The sequence below is a fragment of the Canis lupus genome, chromosome 25 (assembly GCF_011100685.1).
Source record: "Canis lupus familiaris isolate Mischka breed German Shepherd chromosome 25, alternate assembly UU_Cfam_GSD_1.0, whole genome shotgun sequence".
Lineage (NCBI taxonomy): Eukaryota > Metazoa > Chordata > Mammalia > Carnivora > Canidae > Canis > Canis lupus.
Window position 1 is genome coordinate 50,240,369 of NC_049246.1, and position 20,711 is coordinate 50,261,079.

Here is a 20,711-nt window from a genome sequence, read left to right on the forward strand (position 1 = left end):
GTTTTCAACTTACAAATCAAACTTTTCTTCCAAAATTACTACAATGTACTTTGTTTTTATTCACAATTTCATATGTTGAAATCTTAAACTATGGAATGAAAATTTTAGGTATCAAGAGGCTTTGGTTTAAAAGAACTTAAGAAAAGCTGGTAGAGACCTTCTAGCGGGACTCGAGCGACAGTGGCCGCTACCTCCCTCACATGCGGGCAGCCCACGGACCACAGGATGACGAGCAGAGCGCACAACGTTTCCCTTTGTGCTTTCAGTAAAGGAACAATGACAGCAGGAGGAGGGAAACAAACAGGAGAATCTGTGGGATCTCACTGTATCCAAACAACCTCTAAGAATAATTTTTAGAAGTATCTTCAGGGATTGCTTGTCTTTTATGGATTCTCCACGCGGAATCGAGCAAGCCTTCCAGGTAAGCAGGAATGTTCAGCTGCCACCTCAGGTCAAAATATAGAGTTCTCCGATGCCAACACCATCAGAGAGCTTCACCACTGTGAGATACAGCACGGGTTTACTCCCAGCTTCAAATGATGCTGGAAATACAACAGAGGTATGGACAAAATATGCAAACTGAAAACCCCCACCAGTCAAGCTGAAATGTGTGTCATTCTCGCTCATACACGTCAGGTTAAAACAGCACAGACGTGCACTGCAGTCATGAGAGCGGACTACTGGGCTGCTGGGCAGAGGGGGCCGTCTGTACAGATGTTCCGGTCACAGAAACCAAGCACGCGCTTGGCTCACCTCATCTCAGGCAGGAAGGTCTTCTTATAGGCGTTCTCGATGTCCTGCAGGTAGGCGGACGTGACCTTCATTTCATGGGGCTAAACAGAAGAAAACAAGTGACACGTTTAGACTTTTGTTTTCACTTGGGCATCTATACGAGGGGAAAACAAGCAACAGACACGGTTGTCTTGGAATAAGTCGTGGTAGTTGCAGGGACGACAGAGAATGGGCCTCGGCACTGGTCAGGATCATCCTCATTCTCCCACAGTGAAGCCCACATCTACCCAGGGGATCCCACAGCATGACCTCTCACGGGCTTTAAGACACGTGCTTAGAATGGGATCAGAAGAGCCCCCTTTTACAGTACACATGGCACGGAGCACACGTGTGCACGTATACACACGGCACGGAGCACACGTGCACATGTATACACACATACATCATGGAGCACACACATGTATATACACATACAGCACAGAGCACATGTGTGCACGCATGCACACATACAGCATGGAGCATGTGGTATACAGTACACACAGAGCACATGTGTGCAAATATATACACACACAGAGCTCAGAGCATATGGTATACAGGGCACATACAGCACAGAGCATATGGTATACAGGGCACACATGCACAGCACACACACGCACATGTACACACATACAGCACAGAACATATGGTATGTGGTACGCACACAGCACACACACAGCATACGTGCACATATACACACAGCGCGGAGCATATGGTATATAGTACACACAGCGCATATGTGTACACATACACAGCTCGGAGCATATGGTGTACAGTACATGCACAACACGCACACACATAAAGCACATGTACACAGGGAATACACGTATGTATGTATACACACATACAGGAGTATATACGTACGGCACACATACAGCACACACGCACATATACACACATATAGCACGGAACATATGGTATTCGGTACATAGCACACACGCACAGCATGTGCACATATATGCACAGCATGGAGCACATGGTATACAGTACATACAGCGCACACGTGTACACATACAGCAAAGAGCATATGGTACAGAGAATACGTGTACGAACGTATACACACAGACAGCAGAGTATACACTATGACACACATACAGCACATGTGCACACATACAGAGCCTGGCAGCAGACCACTGACGACAGGGGCACTGGCCCACCTCTCCCCCTACCCTCACACACTGCCTTCCCCCCTCACACCCCAACTACCTCTCCCACTTTCTCCACTGCTCGCCTCCCTTATCGCCTGACGTGTGCTAAGCCAAATTCAGAAGCTGAAAACTCCTATTCTGAGAGGCAAGTTTCAGTCTAAAACCTCCTACAGCTGAGCAAGCCACATTATCTCCCATCTCGTGATCCCCCCGGGCACTGACCTCGCCTGACACGTTCCTCGTCTCCCTGTGTGCTGCTGACCTCTCCCACACGCGACTATACACTTCATCCCAGCATCAGGGAGAAACCCATATTCTGCCCCAGGAAGAACCACTCTAAGTGGGAGTGGTATTTTCTTTTTTTTTTTTGGGGGGGGGGGACTGGTATTTCCAAACAAGAACCCGCCCGAGGGGCAGTGACGGTCTTCGTGACCCGTCTCCTGCATCGTGCCCGCAGAGCCAGTGAGCTGCTCCAACCGCAGCTTCGGTGCCCTGATCCAGGCTCACCCAACGCCACCCGTGTGGAGACAGCTGCCCGGCTGTTCGAGAGTCTCCATGCACGGAAGAGAGAGGGGCTCAATCTGGGTTAGGCGGGAGGGAAGAACTGAAGGATATTAGAAGTCACAATCTGCAGGAGAAAAATAGGGCGTGGAAACCCCACTAGAGAACAGAAAGGTGCAGGGCAGAGCTGGCCTCCCAGGACACTGACCCATCCTCACAGGGTGGCTCGGGGGACAGGGGGCAGGGCATGACAGTGGGCTGGCGCTGGGGGCTGCAGAGCACTGCTAGAGAGCAGGGCTGACCAGGGCCCGCTCTCAGGGGCCCCACTGCGTGCCGCCCATCCCCGTGAAGGTCGGCGGTGCCCGACAGCGAACTGCTGGGAACGTCACCAGTAAGTGCCGATCTACGTCAAAATAACGAGGACACGTGAAAAGAGAGTGGTCTTCAACTGAAAAGCTGAATTACATCTCCTTTCTTCTGAATCCGACTCTGGATCTCTGGAACAGGCACGTCGATGTAGATCACCACGTGAGGAGGCAGGTATTCACAGATGGTGACCTTCTTCACCTCGTTGTAGTGGTCCACACCTGGACACACAAGACAGGCACATCCGTCACGTACAGGCCACCACATGCGTTCACAACACGTGCCCTTTTGAATAAAAACGCAAAGGTCTAGGCAATTCCACATGTCAATCTGAATCCGGAATGCACCACTGTCGGCACTGGCTGCACACATGTGACCCGTGACCTGCTGCAGGTGCCAGGGCGCGCCACTCCCACAGCCCCGCACCCCAGTGCCGCTCGGCCCTGTCAGACCCCAAGCAGGGGGCCCAGAGACAGCACGTCACATCCAGGGTGGAACGATGAGACTTAAACACAGGCCTTAGGAACATTCGAAAGGTCATATTCTAAGGGCATCCGACCATAATGCAGCACCTACATCTACTTCCTAGGCAAGGGGAGGGCACGAGCGTCCGCCCTGGCAGCCCGTGGCTGGAACGCATCATGCACCCCTGCTGTGTACAGCAGGAGAGAACAGTCTCATATTCTCCAGGAGTACAGACGTTTGTTATGCACTTTATTTTCCAAAGAACTCAACAATGTGAAACTATATTTTCCTGGTTCCAACGTACTTCAGTAAATTTAATCAACTACACAGAACTACCTAGTGAAGCAGATTTACTAATAAGAAATAAAAGAGCAATTAAGGCAGAGAGAGAACTGTCCTCGAGTTAGCACTGGGCAGAACAGGCCACAGACCACAGCCCCGTAACTTGTGACACTAAGCACATCCATGCTGTTCCGAGGAGCACTCTGCCCCCAGATGGCCTCCGCGTACAGCGACGGAACCAGAGCCAGCTCTGCAGATATCCACAGGGTGGAAACTTCCAGAAGCAACAAACTCCGGGAATCACACAAGGAGCCACAGAAAGACAATTCTGCTCTAAAGGAAACATTCAGGTGACCACGGCTGGCAACTGTGGCTCTAGCGGCAATTCGGGACAGACCCAAAGGTCGGCAAGGCTCTGCGATGCACGGTGGGGAGGGGACAGCGAGTGCCCGAGGCTCACCTGGGGGTACTGTCCTCCTGTCGGGCAGAAAACACTCGGCCTGATACCGGCTTCCTACCTGGTCAGCCCGGAACCAGGCCAGCCTCGCCCACCCTCAGGCAAGATGCGCATTCTTCTGCCTCCTTCTCCGTGCTCCTGGGAGCTTCCCACTTCTGAGGCCATCTTCCACCTCGTGCTGCACCAGCCAGTCTCAAGTCATTGTTCTCCCCCAGCCCCACACGGAAAGGATTCTGGCTGATGTCATGGCCTCCCCAAGGGCACCTCTCAGCTGCTGTCCCAGGAGATCCTGCACACTCGTGCGACCACTGTGCCCGGGCCACCTTCACTGACCTGATTCAGCTTCAATTCCGCAGCAGGCTTCCCTGCCCAGAATCCCAGAAGGCCCAAGGACCCCGGCCACCGTGTGTAGGTCTCAGGTGGGGCTTTCCTGTCTGCCGAGCCCCCCAAGCCATGTCTGTGAAACATGACCACCAGCCAGAACGTGCACCGGACCATCTCACGGGGATCTGGAACTCGGCACGCCTGTGAGTGACACCTCCATCCCGGCCCGCTGCCGCTTCCCACCCTCTTTGCAGGGGAGCAAGCCTGGTGAATCTGTGTGACTCCCCCATCTCCCCCTGCAAAGCTGAGTACCTAGTGTGGCCGTCATCCTAAGTAAGACACGCCATCCCACGCTGACTTCCCCCCCTCAGGCCTCCTTTCCTTTGATTTCCCCTCTGACGAATGAACTCAACACGACCACATCCTTCCACACCCAACACCTTCAGCGGCTCCTCAGTACTTTCAGGAAGAAGCCAACCATCCTCGCCGGGGCGCAGGCCTGTCCTGCGCCGTCCCTGCCAGCACGGGCCCTCCCTGCCTCAACACCACAGGCTCCTCCGGCCGTGCCTCACCTAGCTCCTCGGCACCCTGCTGCCAGCCTGCCCGGGCCCACTTCTCAGGGATGCTGTCGAGGGCAGCCCCGGGTCTCCCAGCCAGTTAGAGCTCTCCTGTGTGTGCCCACAGCACCCTGGAGGAACGGGCACTGACATTGCTGTGTCTGCCTGCCCCAGAAACCCCTACTGCTGCTCCGAATGCCCAGAGAGGGCCGGTGCCCGGGCCAGAAGCAAGGGCTCTGGCGGCGCTCTCTGCGAGCCCAGGCACCACCCTAACAGCAGAACGTGTAAGCAGAGGATCCCTCATGGTCTCCTGGCTTGCTCCACTGCCCGTTCACGAACCAGCCCCTGGTACTCTGCCCTCCAGGGTGAGCCACCCGCCAGCTCCAGCCGGCAGAGCTCTCAGGTGAAATGTCCTCCCGGCCCCTCCCCGACCTGTCTGTGACTCCTCCGTCAGGCCCCCTTTGACCAGTCCTTAGCCTCGTCCATGTGCCACCTGTCGCACTTTCAACTCCCCCCACATGCTGTGGCTGTCCCTAGAAGCATTAGGACAGCACCATATCAGACAGAAGGAGAAGACGATGATCATGCTGTCATGCAGGTGCCGGCACAAGGAAAACAGACCTCCGAATGACACACAAAATCACACACTAGAAATTGGTCAGTTCAGCGAAACTAAACCAGATCAGAGGAAGTGGGCTTAGGTATTTTGCAAGGTTGAAGAGAGATGGGGACGGAGGGTGTGGTTTTGGGAAAGGTTAGGTGGAACCTCTGCTTTCACCAGGAGATATGAACTTAGGAGGAAAAGAGGGTGGAGGGAACCCTCTTTTTTCCTATGTTAATGTAACAGGTAATGGCATCTAGTCCTATGTTTAATAGATGCACAGAGGGCACCCTAAGTGCAAGGGGAATCTATAGAACCTTTACAAAGCAACACAACACACCCAAGAAGGCCTGATTGCAGCCCCGACTCACACTGCTTTCGGATGAATTGCTGGTTGTACATCGCCTCCAAGAAAACAAAATCACTGAAGATGGAGCGTTCCAATACGACACCTTGTCCTGTATAAAAACAGGGAAATAAAAATCAGAAATCAGGTAAAAATCAAGCCAGTGGGAACAAGTAACTTCATTTTAGAAAGTCAAGTTATTGATAACACCATTCGCATACTAAACATTTCCAAAAACTAGTAGAACACCCCTGGTCTTGGTGATGTAACACTGTCCCCTCCTGCCAGCTACCTAGTTAAGAGGGAAGTATTTCTGTCTGAAACCACAGCTTTCCCACCCCAGCTACCCACCCCAATCCTGCCCCCGTCTGACTGCTTGGCCAGTCCCCAGCAGCATGCATGACTCTCCCCCCATGCCCCGTGCCCAAGTCTCAGTGAACCAAGTGAACCACCAACTTTCTCCTAACCACGTCTTGAACCCGACCGTTCTACACGGCTCCCACAGCCACCTCCCCCCAAGGAAGACCTCCTCACTGCTGGCAAGGTCCCAGCCTCAGCACCAACTAGGGCCTGTCTCTGCCCTTGCTCCCAGCCGCTCTCCCAGACACAGATGGGCACTCTCAAAACTGCGCTCAAGCCTCCCATGGCTTCCTCTCTCCCCCAGAGGAAAACCATCTTGCCCAGGCCAAACTTCTCTGTCTCATTCATTCCCAGCCCACTCGTGGCACTTATGTGACAGTGTCCTCCTGTGACCACAGCCGCCCTGAGCACGGTCCCTCCTGGCTCCTGCCCCCCAGGATCCCTGCACTCAGCCCTGCTGTGCCAGCACTGAGGCCTCCCCGACCTTCCCACCTGGAAGCACAGCCCCAGCCCCACTGCAAACCCCTTCTGAGCATCTCACGTTTACTCTTTATCTCCCCACCACAGTGTAAGCTCCAGGAGGCTGCAGGCTTCGCTTCCTACACCCTGGCTTCTAGAACGCACCTGGCACCTGGCACACAGCAGGCACTCACACAGTGTTCAATGATTAACATAACAAGAATAAATGAGTAAGTTTTCATTTAAAATGCTCCTTTTTGACTTTAATAGGAAATCCTAACAAAGGGCTGAAATATGCTTCTAAAAGAATCTGAAGTAAGCCCAGTAGCAGTATGTATTCTGAGCCACCACGCAGTTGCTGTGAGCCGGGTCCTGGTACAGGTATCACAAGGGACACCACATTTCTTCTCAGGAGCAGCACTAACGAAAATCATGATTACCTTCATCTGAGGAAAAGTATCACTAGGAAAATTTTGGAAAAACAAGACAATAACCTGACTCCTCTATAACCGTTTAACTGAAGAGTGAATCCTGCATCTCATGGCATATACTGTATCCTTGGAGACTGCCAGAGCATGTACCATATATGTGGAGCCCCCTGGAGCATTACTGCAGAGTGGAACACCGCTGGAACACGTACACATACGTGGAACCCCGCTGGAACACGTACCATATACGTGCAGCCCCGCTGGAGCATGTACCATATATGTGGAGACTGGCTAGAGCATGTACCATATACACGTAGCCAGCTGGAGCAGATCCATAAATGTGGAGCCTGCCAGAGCATGTCCATATATGCGGAGCCCCGCTGGAGCATGTACCATATATGTGGAGACTGGCTAGAGCATGTCCATATACGCGGAGCCCTGCTGGAGCATGTACCATATGGTGAAGCCCACCAGAGCATGTACCGTACATTTGCAGAGGCTCCCCGGAGCAGGTGCTGTGTATGTGCAGCCCCGCCGGGACATGTACCGCACAGCGGAGTCTGCTAGAACACAAGGCAGTGGTTCCCAAATGCAGGTTTGTGAACCAGTTCCTCAGCCACCTGGGGCCCTTGTCAAAATACCTTCTTGCTCTCACACCACGACCCTCTGGGTGGCAGCTAAGCGGTCTGTAAATGAGCTCACCAGGTAACTGACAGCTGACTTGTAGTGACCACCACTGCCGTAAGGGGTGGACACGCGGCTCATACAATCTGCATCTCCTTCTCTCACGAGCTTTGGCCCAGGACAGCAGTGTCTGCTACACCAGCACATTCTGGGGTAGGAGCCACGTTCAACCCCACACTGCTGGTACCCGGGATGATGCAGTCCCTTCTGGACTGGACCCTTCTCTGCACTAACTTTACGTCCTGACCCCTGCTCCCCGTCTCCCAAACAGTGCCTAACCCAATATATGGCCCTTGTCCATTTCTTGCCGGCTTCCAAAGACTTCCAGAAGTACACCTCCTTCCACTGTATGGGCCCATGGGGCTCTGTGTGCTCTACTCACCCCGCCAATCCCCCCGGCCTCTGCACTTTCTCCAGGTTTAGCTGCTACCCAGGGGTGGAGAAGGTGAATCCCAGCCCACCCTGGGCCCTCAGACACAAGCCTACTTTGTGTGTCACATCTCTGCGTGACTCACGGCTTGGCTCCACTGCACGTGTGACTCCCCTTCATCACATTTATAGGCTCTCTCTTTCCTGCATCTGTGGATACATCCCACCTAGGAGCCTAGAGCAGCGGCATGGAAATTCCATATAATCCATGAACCTCACTCCAGTACAGAAATGAAATAACACTAAGTGAATTTTATTCCAAAGCAGGAATAATGTGGATCTCGGGGAATTTATGATCTTCTTAAGAAGACAGGACTTGCCTCATCAAATACTCTCAAAGAAAAGCTCTACTTCGTGGCAATCTAAAATGGCTCGACTCCAGAACAGGGTTCGAGTGCTGAGCACGCCCCACAGCTACCAGGTCACGGGTACTGCACCTGTGCTCAGCAAGTGCTCCAAGGCGTCCGCGTACTGCAGGAGGCGGTTGGCATACAGCCAGGACTGCAGGCGGTAGCTGTTGCCATCGTTACTCCTCGGGTCGTCGTAGAACTTCTCCATGCTGCAGCTGCCACTGAACTCCACGTCCAACGGCCTGCCGTCTCCTGTAGTGCTGTCGGCGTAATGTATCCCTGCTTCAGGGAAGTGCCTCAAGCCTGAAAGAAGAAACGTGACACGAGTGCCTCATCTGCCCTCGCGGGCAACACGGACTCCAGGAACAAAGCCCCATCTAGACACATCTCTGAGGCTGAGCCACCCTCACACCCATGTTTACACGAGACACTGAAGACGTTATCTAGAACACGTGTGCAACAGAAGCACATCAGCGAGAGGGCTGTGCTGCCAGGGGTCAATGCTCCCATGGAAGTTCCTCCCCAAAAGGAAAGGGCCTGGGACTGTGGGAGCCCCCCATGTTCAAGTGGGCACCAGCCAACTACTACAGAAAAGGATGATGGACAAACACCTTCACCAGGAGTCAGGACACAGGGTTCAAATCCTGGCTTTGTACGAATCAGCCGCCGTGTGACAGCAGCTTCTTATGGAGTGTACCCACGTGTGAGTGACAGCAGTAAGCGGGGCTCTACTTCTGAGGACTGTCACAAAGCTCAAATAAGACCACTCATGTGAACGTGCTCTGCTGACATCATCAAGAAAAACCTCCAATTCAAATTGACGACCAGTACGAATTTTTAAATTTTTCATTAAATGCAATCATTAAAAACACAGTTTAATGTATTTTAAAAATGTAAAATGCCTACCTTGGGCCCAATTGTACCTAGTCAATGCTACAGTAATACCAAACTCAGAGAAGCAGTTGTGCACCTGGGAGGAAGGTACTCCACGAGACAGAAGTCCGTACCTAATTTCTCTGCTATTTCTTTCGCAACCTTGCTTTTTCCAGAACATATATTGCCATCTACAGTTATCACTTTGCTGCGTTCCGTGAACTTTTTGGTTGTTCTTTCGCCGAGTATGTATGCCAAAGGGCCATACTGTAGCTTACACTGTGCACTTGTATGGATTCCTCCCTGAAAAACACAACAGCACCACGTGAGCATTCTGGTTACTGCAGGCACCAGCAGCCATTAGGGAAAAGGGCCGAGAAGACCCCTGGTGATAAAAATGCCAATACCTACATTTTTATTACCTACTTACTTAACTACTGGTCTCCCTGCTCCACCCCTACTGTAAGTTCATAAGGACAGAGAGACTATCCGCTTTGTTTACAGCTAAATCCTCATGGTCTGGAATAGAATATGCATACCGTGTTCTATAAAGGATGGATGGATGGATGGATGGAAGACAGAGAGGAAGGAAATGGAAGTTAGAGAGAAGAGGAACAGAGCATTTTTCTAGTCCAGACTTCATCCTGAGCTCCAGACTCGATGGTTACCTGCTTTTAAACAGCTCCATCTAGAGGACCTGAAAATATCTGAAAGCTGACAGGCTTAGAACTGAAATTGAACATCCATACCCTAACCCCCCCGAATCTGCTCTCCCCCCAAGCTCCCTATCTGCCATCCACCAACCAAAACCGAGCACACATGGGAATCACCTTGGATATCCTACTCCTTCCTTCAACCGTATCATTCACAAAATCCTACTGACCTTAACTCTGGAGCAAACTGTCTCCTCCCTATCCCCGCCACGACTGTGCAGACATCTTCACGTCTCTCATCTATGATGCAATGCCCGCTTCATCTCCTGTCTCCAACATACCTAACCTATTCTCTGCTCGAAAGGCCAAATGACCTACCCCCACCAACACACATAACAAAACACACGACATAAAGAGACACAATCAAAAGGCAAACAGCTAAGAAAATCCCTAGTGTATATAAAGGTTATACGGATCAATAAGGAATATCGATAGAATATGGAAAAATAGGAATGCGTAGCTTTTTTTTTTTTTAATTTTTATTTATTTATGATAGTCACATAGAGAGAGGCAGAGACACAGGCAGAGGGAGAAGCAGGCTCCATGCACCGGGAGCCCGACGTGGGATTCGATCCTGGGTCTCCAGGATCGCGCCCTGGGCCCGCCACTCAGGGATCCCTGGAATGCGTAGCTTATTTTGAAAGTATTAAAACTAGCCAAAAACCATATAAAGAAACGTTCACTCACTTATTTATTCATTCAACAAGTATTTATCAGGAGCCTACACAATGCAAAGCACTTTCTCTAGACAATGTGGATATGGAAACGAGCCAATGGATTCAACGGGACAACAAAATAAAAAAAGTTGTTACAGTTGAGCCTTGAACAATGCAGGAGCTGGGATGCTGCCCTCCCCTCCCCTGTGCAGTTAAAAATCCACGTATAACTTTTGAGTCCCCGAGAAGTTAACTACTAATAGCCTCCTGTGGGCTGGAGGCCTTGCTGATAATATAAAAAATCGATTAACGTGTATTTTGTATGTTATACATACCGTACACTGTTTTCTTACAATAAAGCTGGAGGAAACTTTATGACTTTAAGAAACTCATAAAGAAGAGAAACTACAATACTGTACTTTTTTTTTTTTAAATCAGCAAATAAGTGGACCTGCGCAGTTCAAACCTGTGTTGTCCACTGCATATGAAATAAGTGCTGGGGAGGGCAGCACAGCGTATGGGCCAGGTATGCTATTCTGGGGGACAGGGTGACGGGTGGACAAAGATGTGAAGGCGCCAAGGGGACTGGCCAGCTGGACATCTGCAAGAGGGTCTTTCAGGGAGAGTGGAGGCAAGAGCACTGCAACATCAGCAAGGCCAGTGTAGCTCATGCCAAGTGGACTGGGGAGCAGCAGAGGAGGTAAGGGGGTGCCAGTCACGCTGCACCTTGCACCCTGGAAACTAAGCTCTCTGCCCCTGGCTACCCAGGAGCCCGGTGCAAACGCTCTCCATCCGTGCCCACAGCTTGACCGCGGCACACACGGGGCTCGCAGCAGGTGCCTGGGAACGTCTGACCAGGCCACAGCCAACTACCGACTGAAATCGTTACAGAGTGCTTTTTCACAGTCGTGGCACAATTCTCCATGATTCCGCGCTCTCGGTCGTGTCTTACTGCTCTCCAGAACCACACGGGACAGCTGACCTTTCCCGACACATTCCCAATTCCTTCAATTACCCGGGTAACAGGGCCGTCTACCTTCTCCATCCTACTCCTGTTTTCTCGGGACTGGCTGAAGCTCACCCACACCCCCTGCAGAGGGTACCAGCAGCAAGTGAGCACGCTGTGACCGACGGTGGGGGGGGCGGGGAGGCCTAATGCTGGCACCTGCAGCCCCGCGCACCTCCTCGATTCTGGGCCCCTCACTTCCACTAGCCATTCGCAGGACACTGCAGTTATAAAGGTGACCGCTATTCCTAGGTTTCTTCTCTTTGGCTGCCTGAGTCGTGTCCTGAAAACATGTAGGTGGCTTTCTAGTAAGACTACTGCACTGGGGACGCCCGGGGATGGGGGGGTGGGGTGGAGGGGGGGGTGGGCTCCGCGGTTGAGCCTCTGCCTTGGGCCCAGGGCGGGACCCGGGGTCCCAGGATCGAGTCCCATGTCGGGGTCCCCGCAGGGAGCCTCCTTCTCCCTCTGTCTCTCATTAATAAATAAATAATGTTTAAAAAAAAAAAAAAAAAAGACTGCACTGGGGACCCCTGGGAGGCTCAGCGGTTGAGCATCAGCCTTGGGCCCAGGGCGTGACCCCGGGTCCCGGGATCGAGTCCCACGTCGGGCTCCCTGCATGGAGCCTGCTTCCCCCTCTGCCTGGGTCTCTGCCTCTCTCTCTCTCAGCAATAAATAAAGGCTTTTTTTTTTTTTAAAAGGCCACTGCGCCGTCCTCTTGCGAACCCTCCGGCCGGCACGCTCAGCTGGGAGGTCAGGCAGGGCCCTCCGCGGTCCGACCCCGACGCGCGGCGAGGCACCTGCAGGCAGAGGCACCCGCGCGACCCGGTTACAATAAACACAAACAGCAGCCGGTTTCCCAGCGTCCCCTGCGGCCGCCCCCGGCCCGTGTCCTCCGGCTCGCCCTCCCCCCGCCCGCCCCCCGGGTCGCCCCCCGGCCTCTCCCACCACCGGGCCGGCGCCGGGAGGACGGCCCAGCAGCACCCCGCCGCCCGCTCCCGCCTCACCGCGCGGAGGGCGGCCGCCGCGGACGCAGGGAGCGCTCTCAGCAGCCTCGACGCCATGGCTCCGCGCTCGGCACCGGCTCAAGGACCCGAGGGGACGCGGGCGCGACGGGGGCCTCTTCCGCCGCCGGCGCGCCGCGTGACGTCACGGACGGGGTGCCCGCGGCGCCTGCCGGGAGCTGCCGCGGGGGGCGGGGCGGCGCATGCGCCCAGAGCGGGTCCCGCCGCCCGACCCGGCCCCGGGGCTGCGACCGAGAGCGCGTCTGCGCGGGATCGGGGGTGCGGGGCGCGGAGCCGAGGCCGCCCCCCTGCGTCCCCTGGGCTGCCGGTGCGCAGCTGAACATCCGCCCCAGGGCGCAGGGCAGGGCTCCCCGACCCCATCCTCCCGGCCGGGACGGGGGCCCAGGTGTGCACGCGGACCTCGCCGCCCCAGGGCGCAGGGCAGGGCTCCCCCACCCTGACCCCATCCTCCCGGCCGGGACGGGGGCCCGGGGTGCACGCGGACCTCGCTGCCCCAGGGCGCAGGGCAGGGCTCCCCGACCCCATCCTCCCGGCCGGGATGGGGGCCCAGGTGTGCACGCGGACCTCGCCGCCCCAGGGCGCAGGGCCAGGGCTCCCCCACCCTGACCCCATCCTCCCGGCCGGGATGGGGGCCCGGGTGCACGCGGACCTCGCTGCCCCAGGGCGCAGGGCAGGGCTCCCGACCCATCCTCCCGGCCGGGATGGGGCCCAGGTGTGCACGCGGACCTCGCCGCCCCAGGGCGCAGGGCCAGGGCTCCCCCACCCTGACCCCATCCTCCCGGCCGGGATGGGGGCCCGGGGTGCACGCGGACCTCGCTGCCCCAGGGCGCAGGGCAGGGCTCCCCGACCCCATCCTCCCGGCCGGGATGGGGGCCCCAGGTGTGCACGCGGACCTCGCCGCCCCAGGGCGCAGGGCCCAGGGCTCCCCCACCCTGAACCCCATCCTCCCGGCCGGGATGGGGGCCCGGGGTGCACGCGGACCTCGCTGCCCCAGGGCGCAGGGCAGGGCTCCCCGACCCCATCCTCCCGGCCGGGATGGGGGCCCAGGTGTGCACGCGGACCTCGCCGCCCCAGGGCGCAGGGCAGGGCTCCCCCACCCTGACCCCATCCTCCCGGCCGGGACGGGGGCCCGGGGTGCACGCGGACCTCGCCGCCCCAGGGCGCAGGGCAGGGCTCCCCGACCCCGACCCCATCCTCCAGGCCGGGATGGGGGCCCGGGGTGGACACGGACCTCTCGGCCCAGAGCACATGCAGGACAGGGCTCCCCGCCGCATGTCCGTACTCCCGGCCGGGATGGGGGGCCTCGGGCCCCTGGCGCCCCTACCTCCTCGGACAGCATCGCCCCCGACCCCGCGAGCCCTGAGCGCTCCCCGGAACTGCGCCCTCCCAGGGGTCGCTCAGCAGGGTCTCTCCTCTGGCCGCTGCTCTGAAGGGTTTTCTGTGGTTGGACTTGCGCTGGGTCCCGGCCTTTGGGGATGCTCGGGGAGGTGGGGGCCAGCGTGGGACGCGGGGCTGGAAACCAAGGTCTTCCAGCGGATGTTTGTCGGGCTTGAAAGCTGGTGCTGGTCGGGATGCGGGGTCCCAGGGGGCGGATGCAGGGCAACTAGGAGATGGCGGGTGGGCCCTGAAACCTGGGGCAGTGGTCCCCATTGAGGGGCGCCCTTGCTAAACCCACCCTCGCTTCCTACCCCGCCAAGTCCCAGCCCCAAGCAAAGCTCCTCCACGTTGCAGGTGCACCTCCTGCCCCGTGGGGTCACCTCCTGCCCAAGACCTCATCCCCGCTCAACCTCTGTCTCCAGGGAGCCCAGCGCCCCTTCCAGGCTGGCGGGGGTGGGGGGGGGCACCCTCTGTTGTCTGTTCTCATCTTGCCCCGTTATCCATCCCACTCACATCTTGTCTCTAGCGCTGCCCGTTTTCTTTCCCAGCTTTGCCCCCGATGGAGACCCGTGTAGCCGGCTACAACCAACGTGTCCTTCCCTGTCCAGAAACACTGGGGCGGGAAAACCACGGGCTCAGGGAATTCACTTCCAGATGAGCTTCGTTTACAAATATCCTGCAAGCCGTGCTTCTGTCCAGCTCCGGTCTGGCTCCTTATATGATCACTACCGCAGTGAAACCAAGTGAGGGAAAACTCAATATTGGTTCATAAGAAAAAGTGGATGTTTCTGGATGAATGGCAGGTTCTTGCTCTATCCCGAAGTCACATGACTTGGGAGACTACTAATATGATTCACATTTACGTAGTGTATGCTTGTAAAACACCATCCCCCAGATCATAATCTCTCCAGTCTCCACGTGAGATCGTGTGTGTAGCACCCGACACGTCCACGCTGGCTAGCAATGGAAAGCAAGTGATGGAAACCTCACAGGAACCCACACGCCTCGTGCGTGTGCGCATGCCCGTGGCGGCATGTACAGCTTGACCTAGATCCCAAGCACTTGACTAGACCTAGATCCCAAGCACTATTGTTGACCTAGATCCCAAGCACTATTGTTGTGTCACCTCTGACTTCTTCCCCGAGAACTTGTGTCCCCACAAAAACCTGTGCATGGGCGTTTGTGGCAGCTGTATCATAACAGCCAGACACTGGGGTAACCAGGCGGGGTGTCCTTCAAAGGGTGAGCGGTAAACGGACCAGTGCACACCACGGAGTGCAGCCAGCACGGACGTGGAAAAGAACGAGGAATCGCACTCTGAGAACATGACTTCTGAGGAGGCACGACTCCGTTGACACAATTTTGAAATGACGTTTTGGAGACCGAGGCCACATTCAGTGATAGCCGCAGGGTTAGCAGTGGGGGGAAGTTTGCAGGAATGAGAGTAAGGCGGTGCACTGACAAGACCAGCACGAGGAATCCGCGTGGTGTTGGGCAGTTCGGTGTCTTGAGGGGGGCGGTGGTGGTGGAGGTGGTGGACCCAAAACCTACACAGATGAAAACGTTTTGTAAAACTTAGGACACGCACAGTGACGCAGACGCAAATAAGCACAGGAAACGCGGGAAGTCTGAAGGAGGTGAGCGGACGATCAGCACCCATGTCCCGGTGGTGACGCTACTAGAGTCACGCGAATGTTATCTTTGGGAGAAATTGGGCGAAGTTTGCAAAGGATCTCCGTGTTACTTCCTATACCTGCGTGTGAATCTACCGTTACTTGAGTAAAGTTTTTAATTACAGAAGCCGCCAGTAGTTCTATGGGGCTTCTCTGGTCTGTCCCACCAACATCTGTGTCGCAACAATACCCTCGATGACTGTAGTTGTAGAGGGAGTCTCAAGGTCAGTAGACTAATTCCTCCAGCTTTATTCTCCTTCGAAACTGTTAGCCGTTCTACTTTTGCCTTTTCATATAAATTTTAGGGTCGTCTTCCCTGTACGTATGGAAACTCTTGCTGCGATTCTGATAGTAATTGTGATAAACATGCATAGCAGTTTGGGGAGGATTAGCCTCTTTGCTGTGCTGACTCCTACCCCCCATGCCCAGCAGATTTCCCCCCCCACCCTCCTTCCCCCCCCCCATTTATCTGCACCCTCTCCGAGTCCTGCCGCCAGCACCGCACACTTTCCAGCATGGAAGTTCTACAGTTTGGGTCGAGTACACCTAAACACTTAAAAAATGTTTAGTGTCTTCATATGGTATTTTATTTTTTTATTTTTATTTATTTTTATTTTTTTCTTTTTGATTTGAAAATTTATTTATTTATTCATTCATTCATTTTTAAGTATTTTTTCATTGGAGTTCAATTTGCCAACATATAGCATATGACCCAGTGGTTATCTCGTCAAGTGCCCCTCTCAGTGCCTGTCACCCCGTCACCCCAATCCGCCGCCCACCTCCCCTTCCATCACCCCTTGTTCATTTCCCAGAGGTAGGAGTCTCTCACGTTCTGTCTCCCTCACTGATATTTTCCACTCATTTTCTCTCCTTTCCCCTTTATTCCCTTTCACTGTTTTTTATATTCCCCAAATGAATGAGACCATATAAGGTTTGTCCTTCTCCGATTGACTTACTTCACTCAGCACAATACCCTCCAGTTCCATCCACGTTGAAGCAAATGGTGGGTATTCGTCGTTTTTAATCACTGAGGAATATTCCATTGTGTACATAAACCACATATTCTTTATCCATTCATCTTTCGATGGACACCGAGGCTCCTTCCACAGTATGGCTATTGTGGACATTGCTGCTAGAAACATCGGGGTGCAGGTGTCCCGGCGTTTCACTGCATCTGTATCTTTGGGGTAAATCCCCAGCAGTGCAATTGCTGGGTCGTAGGGCAGGTCTATTTTTAACTCTGAGGGACCTCCACACAGTTTGCCAGAGTGGCTGCACCAGTTCACATTCCCACCAACAGTGTAAGAGGGTTCCCTTTTCTCTGCATCCTCTCCAACATTTGTGGTTTTCTGCCTTGTTAATTTTCCCCATTCTCACTGCTGTGAGGTGGGATCTCATGGTGGTTTTGATTTGTATTTCCCTGATGGCAAGTGATGCGGAGCATTTCCTCATGTGCGTATTGGCCATGTCAATGTCTTCCTCTGTGAGATTTCTCTTCATGTCTCCTGCACGTTTTATGATTGGATTGTTTGTTTCTTTTTTTTATTTTCTAATAAGAGCTTTATTAGTAATAAAGGAGACATTTAAATTTTGAAATGACTTTCGACTTACGGGCAGGTTGCCAAAATAGAGAGTTCCCATATACCCTTTGTCCAGCTTCCCCTGATGCTATTACTGGCCTGCTAACCACAGTACAAAGACAGAGAGCAGGAGATTCACAACACGATACAATACACCAATCCACAGATCTTATTTGAATTTCATCAGCTTTTCCACAGATCTTTCTGGTCCAGGATCTAATCCAGGATTTCCCTTTAAAGGTGATATTTTGGTCTTCTATTGTCTGGCTTCTGCATCTAGGTTTTTGTTTTTGTTTTTTTTTAAAAGATTTTATTTATTTATTCAAGAGAGACAGAGGGAGAGAGTCAGAGACACAGGTAGAGGGAGAAGCAGGCTCCCTGCAGGGACCCCGATGTGGGACTCGATCCCAGGACCCCGAAGGCAGATGCTCAACCGCTGAGCCCCCCAGGGACCCTGCATTTAGGTTTTTTTTTTTTTTTTACTGTTTTTTTTTAGGGTGATTATATTTTATTTTTTTTAATTTATTTTTTATTGGTGTTCAATTTACTAACATACAGAATAACCCCCAGTGCCCGTCACCCATTCACTCCCACCCCCCGCCCTCCTCCCCTTCTACCACCCCTAGTTCGTTTCCCAGAGTTAGCTTGTTTCTTTGCTGTTGAGGTTAATAGGTTCTTTATAGGTCTTGGAAACTAGCCCTTGATCTGATACGTCATTTGCAAATCTCTTCTCCCATTCTGTAGGTTGTCTTTGAGTTTTGTTGACTGCATCCTTTGCTGTGCAGAAGCTTCTTATCTTGATGAAGTCCCAATAGTTCATTTTTGTTTTTGTTTCTCTTGCTTTCATGGATGTTTCTTGCAAGAAGTTACTGTGGCCAAGTTCAAAAAGGGTGTTGCCTGTGTTCTCCTCTAGGATTTTGATGGAATCTTGTCTCACATTTAGATCTTTCATCCATTTTGAGTTTATCTTTGTGTCTGGTGCAAGAGAGTGGTCTAGTTTCATTCTTCTGCATGTGGATGTCCAGTGTTCCCAGCACCATTTATTGAAGAGACTGTCTTTCTTCCAGTGGATAGTCTTTCCTGCTTTATCGAATATTAGTTGACCATAAACTTGAGGGCCCACCTCTGGATTCTCTGTTCTGTTCCATTGATCTATGTGTCTGTTTTTGTGCCAGTACCACACTGTCTTGATGAGCACAGCTTTGTAGTACAACCTGAAATCTGGCATTGTGATGCCCCCAGATATGGTTTTCTTTTTTAAAATTCCCCTGGCTATTCGGGGTCTTTTCTGATTCCACACAAATCTTAAGATAATTTGTTCCAACTCTCTGAAGAAAGTCCATGGTATTTTGATAGGGATTGCATTAAACGTGTAAATTGCCCTGGGTAACATTGACATTTTCACAATATTAGTTCTGCCAATCCATGGGCATGGAATATTTTTCCATCTCTCTGTGTCTTCCTCAATTTCTTTCGGAAGTGTTCTATAGTTTTTAGGGTATAGATCCTTTACCTCTTTGGTTAGGTTTATTCCTAGGTATCTTATGCTTTTGGGTGCAATTGTAAATGGGGTTGACTCCTTAATTTCTCTTTCTTCAGTCTCATTGTTAGTGTATAGAAATGCCACTGATTTCTGGGCATTGATTTTGTATCCTGCCACGCTACCAAATTGCTGTATGAGTTCTAGCAATCTTGGGGTGGAGGCTTTTGGGTTTTCTAGGTAGAGTATCATGTCATTGGCGAAGAGGGAGAGTTTGACTTCTTCTTTGCCAATTTGAATGCATTTATTTCTTTTTGTTGTCTGACTGCTGAGGCTAGGACTTCCAGTACTATGTTGAATAGAAGTGGTGATAGTGGACATCCCTGTCTTGTTCCCGATCTTAGGGGAAATCAAATGGTATTTTAAATTTTGTTTCACTTGTGTTCATTGCTGGTACATAAGAACACAACTGGCTTTTGTATGCTTAGTGTGTATTCTGTGGCCTTGCTGAATACACTGTTAGTTCTAGAAGATGTTGTACAGAATCCTGGGGACTTCCTGTGCAGACAGTCATGTCATCTATAAGTAGGAACGGTTTTATTTCATTCTTTCCAGCCTGGATGCCCCTCACTTCTTCCCCTGTCTTTATTACACTGGACAGAACTTCTAGTTCTGTGTTGGACGGCAGTGGCAAGAGCCCCACCTCCTTGCATTCTTAGGGGAAAACACTCAGTTTTTGGCAAAGTGTAATGCTAACTCCGGGAGATTTATAAATGCTCTTTATGAAGTTGGAGCAGCTCCTCGGTTCTTTGTTTTCTGAGAATTGTTAGCGTGGATGATGTTAGATACTGTTAAACCGTTTTCCTGCATCTATGGATAGAGGCATGTAACTTCTGCTCCAGCCTATTAATACAGTGGATCTCACTGATTGGCTTTTGAATATTGAACCAGTCTTGAATCCTACTAAACACCACATGGTCAGATTGTCTCATGCTTTTGGTATATTGCCGGACCCTATTTGCAAATATTTTAAAAGAATTTTTCATGTATATTCATGAGAGAGATGGGCTGTAGTTTTCAATCTGGACTGTCTTTGTAAGATTATTCTATCAGGATAATACTGGATTCATGAAATTATGTGGGAAGTGTTCCTCTTTTACTTTCCCCAACCACTGGTTGGCAGACTCTTGCTGGGTTCAGCTGGTGACACTGGGGGGACTGTCCATCAACACAGAGGAAGAATGAGCCCCTGGACTGGGACTCCTGCATCCAGCATAGCTGTGCTTCAGGTGTAAAGGGGGGGAAACAAAGACATTCTGAGGTGAAGGAACACTGAGAGACTTTGCTTCCATCAGACCCCACCCTAAAGCGTGGCTACGGGAGCTTGCAAGTGCAAAGAAGATGGTGGCAAGAGGAGAATGGGAACTTTAGAATGAAGGGAAAACCATGGCATAGGGTTAAATGACCTTTCATCATGAGCTGCTCAGATCACATCAGATGGTCGAAGCATGTTTGCTGTGCATGGAGGAAACACTCAGAGCATTCACATTTAGAAAGTGGGGCAGGCACAAGGATGTCAACAGAAGTTGACTATTCACCCAAAGTGGTAAAGCAGTGATATGACAGGTTGTGATAGGTCACAGGTATGCACGGCCACATCCAGAGCAACCGGTAAGGAAACCATAGGATACAGAATGGCACTAACCAAAACACCACCTCATAAGGAAATTGAACTATTATTATGATGGAACTAATCTTGATGGGTCTCTAGAAAGTGAAAAGGTTTCCAACCATAAGGCAAGACAA

At 52.4% G+C, this 20,711-nt stretch overlaps 1 protein-coding gene across 2 annotated transcripts in view; it reads right to left on the reverse strand.

Moving 5' to 3' along the window:
- Window positions 1-12,913, reverse strand: part of NDUFA10 (NADH:ubiquinone oxidoreductase subunit A10) — a 48,204-nt gene extending 35,291 nt beyond the window's left edge. For both annotated transcript variants that reach the window (XM_038574386.1, XM_038574385.1), the window contains exons 1-6: window positions 12,778-12,913; window positions 9,533-9,701; window positions 8,613-8,828; window positions 5,841-5,927; window positions 2,883-3,004; window positions 754-833 (exon numbers count right to left, since the gene is read on the reverse strand). In XM_038574386.1, the coding sequence (XP_038430314.1) occupies window positions 754-833; window positions 2,883-3,004; window positions 5,841-5,927; window positions 8,613-8,828; window positions 9,533-9,701; window positions 12,778-12,834 (731 nt within the window). In that variant the 5' untranslated portion in view covers window positions 12,835-12,913. The remainder of the gene's footprint in view (window positions 1-753; window positions 834-2,882; window positions 3,005-5,840; window positions 5,928-8,612; window positions 8,829-9,532; window positions 9,702-12,777) is intronic.
- Between the last annotated feature and the right edge of the window lie 7,798 nt (window positions 12,914-20,711).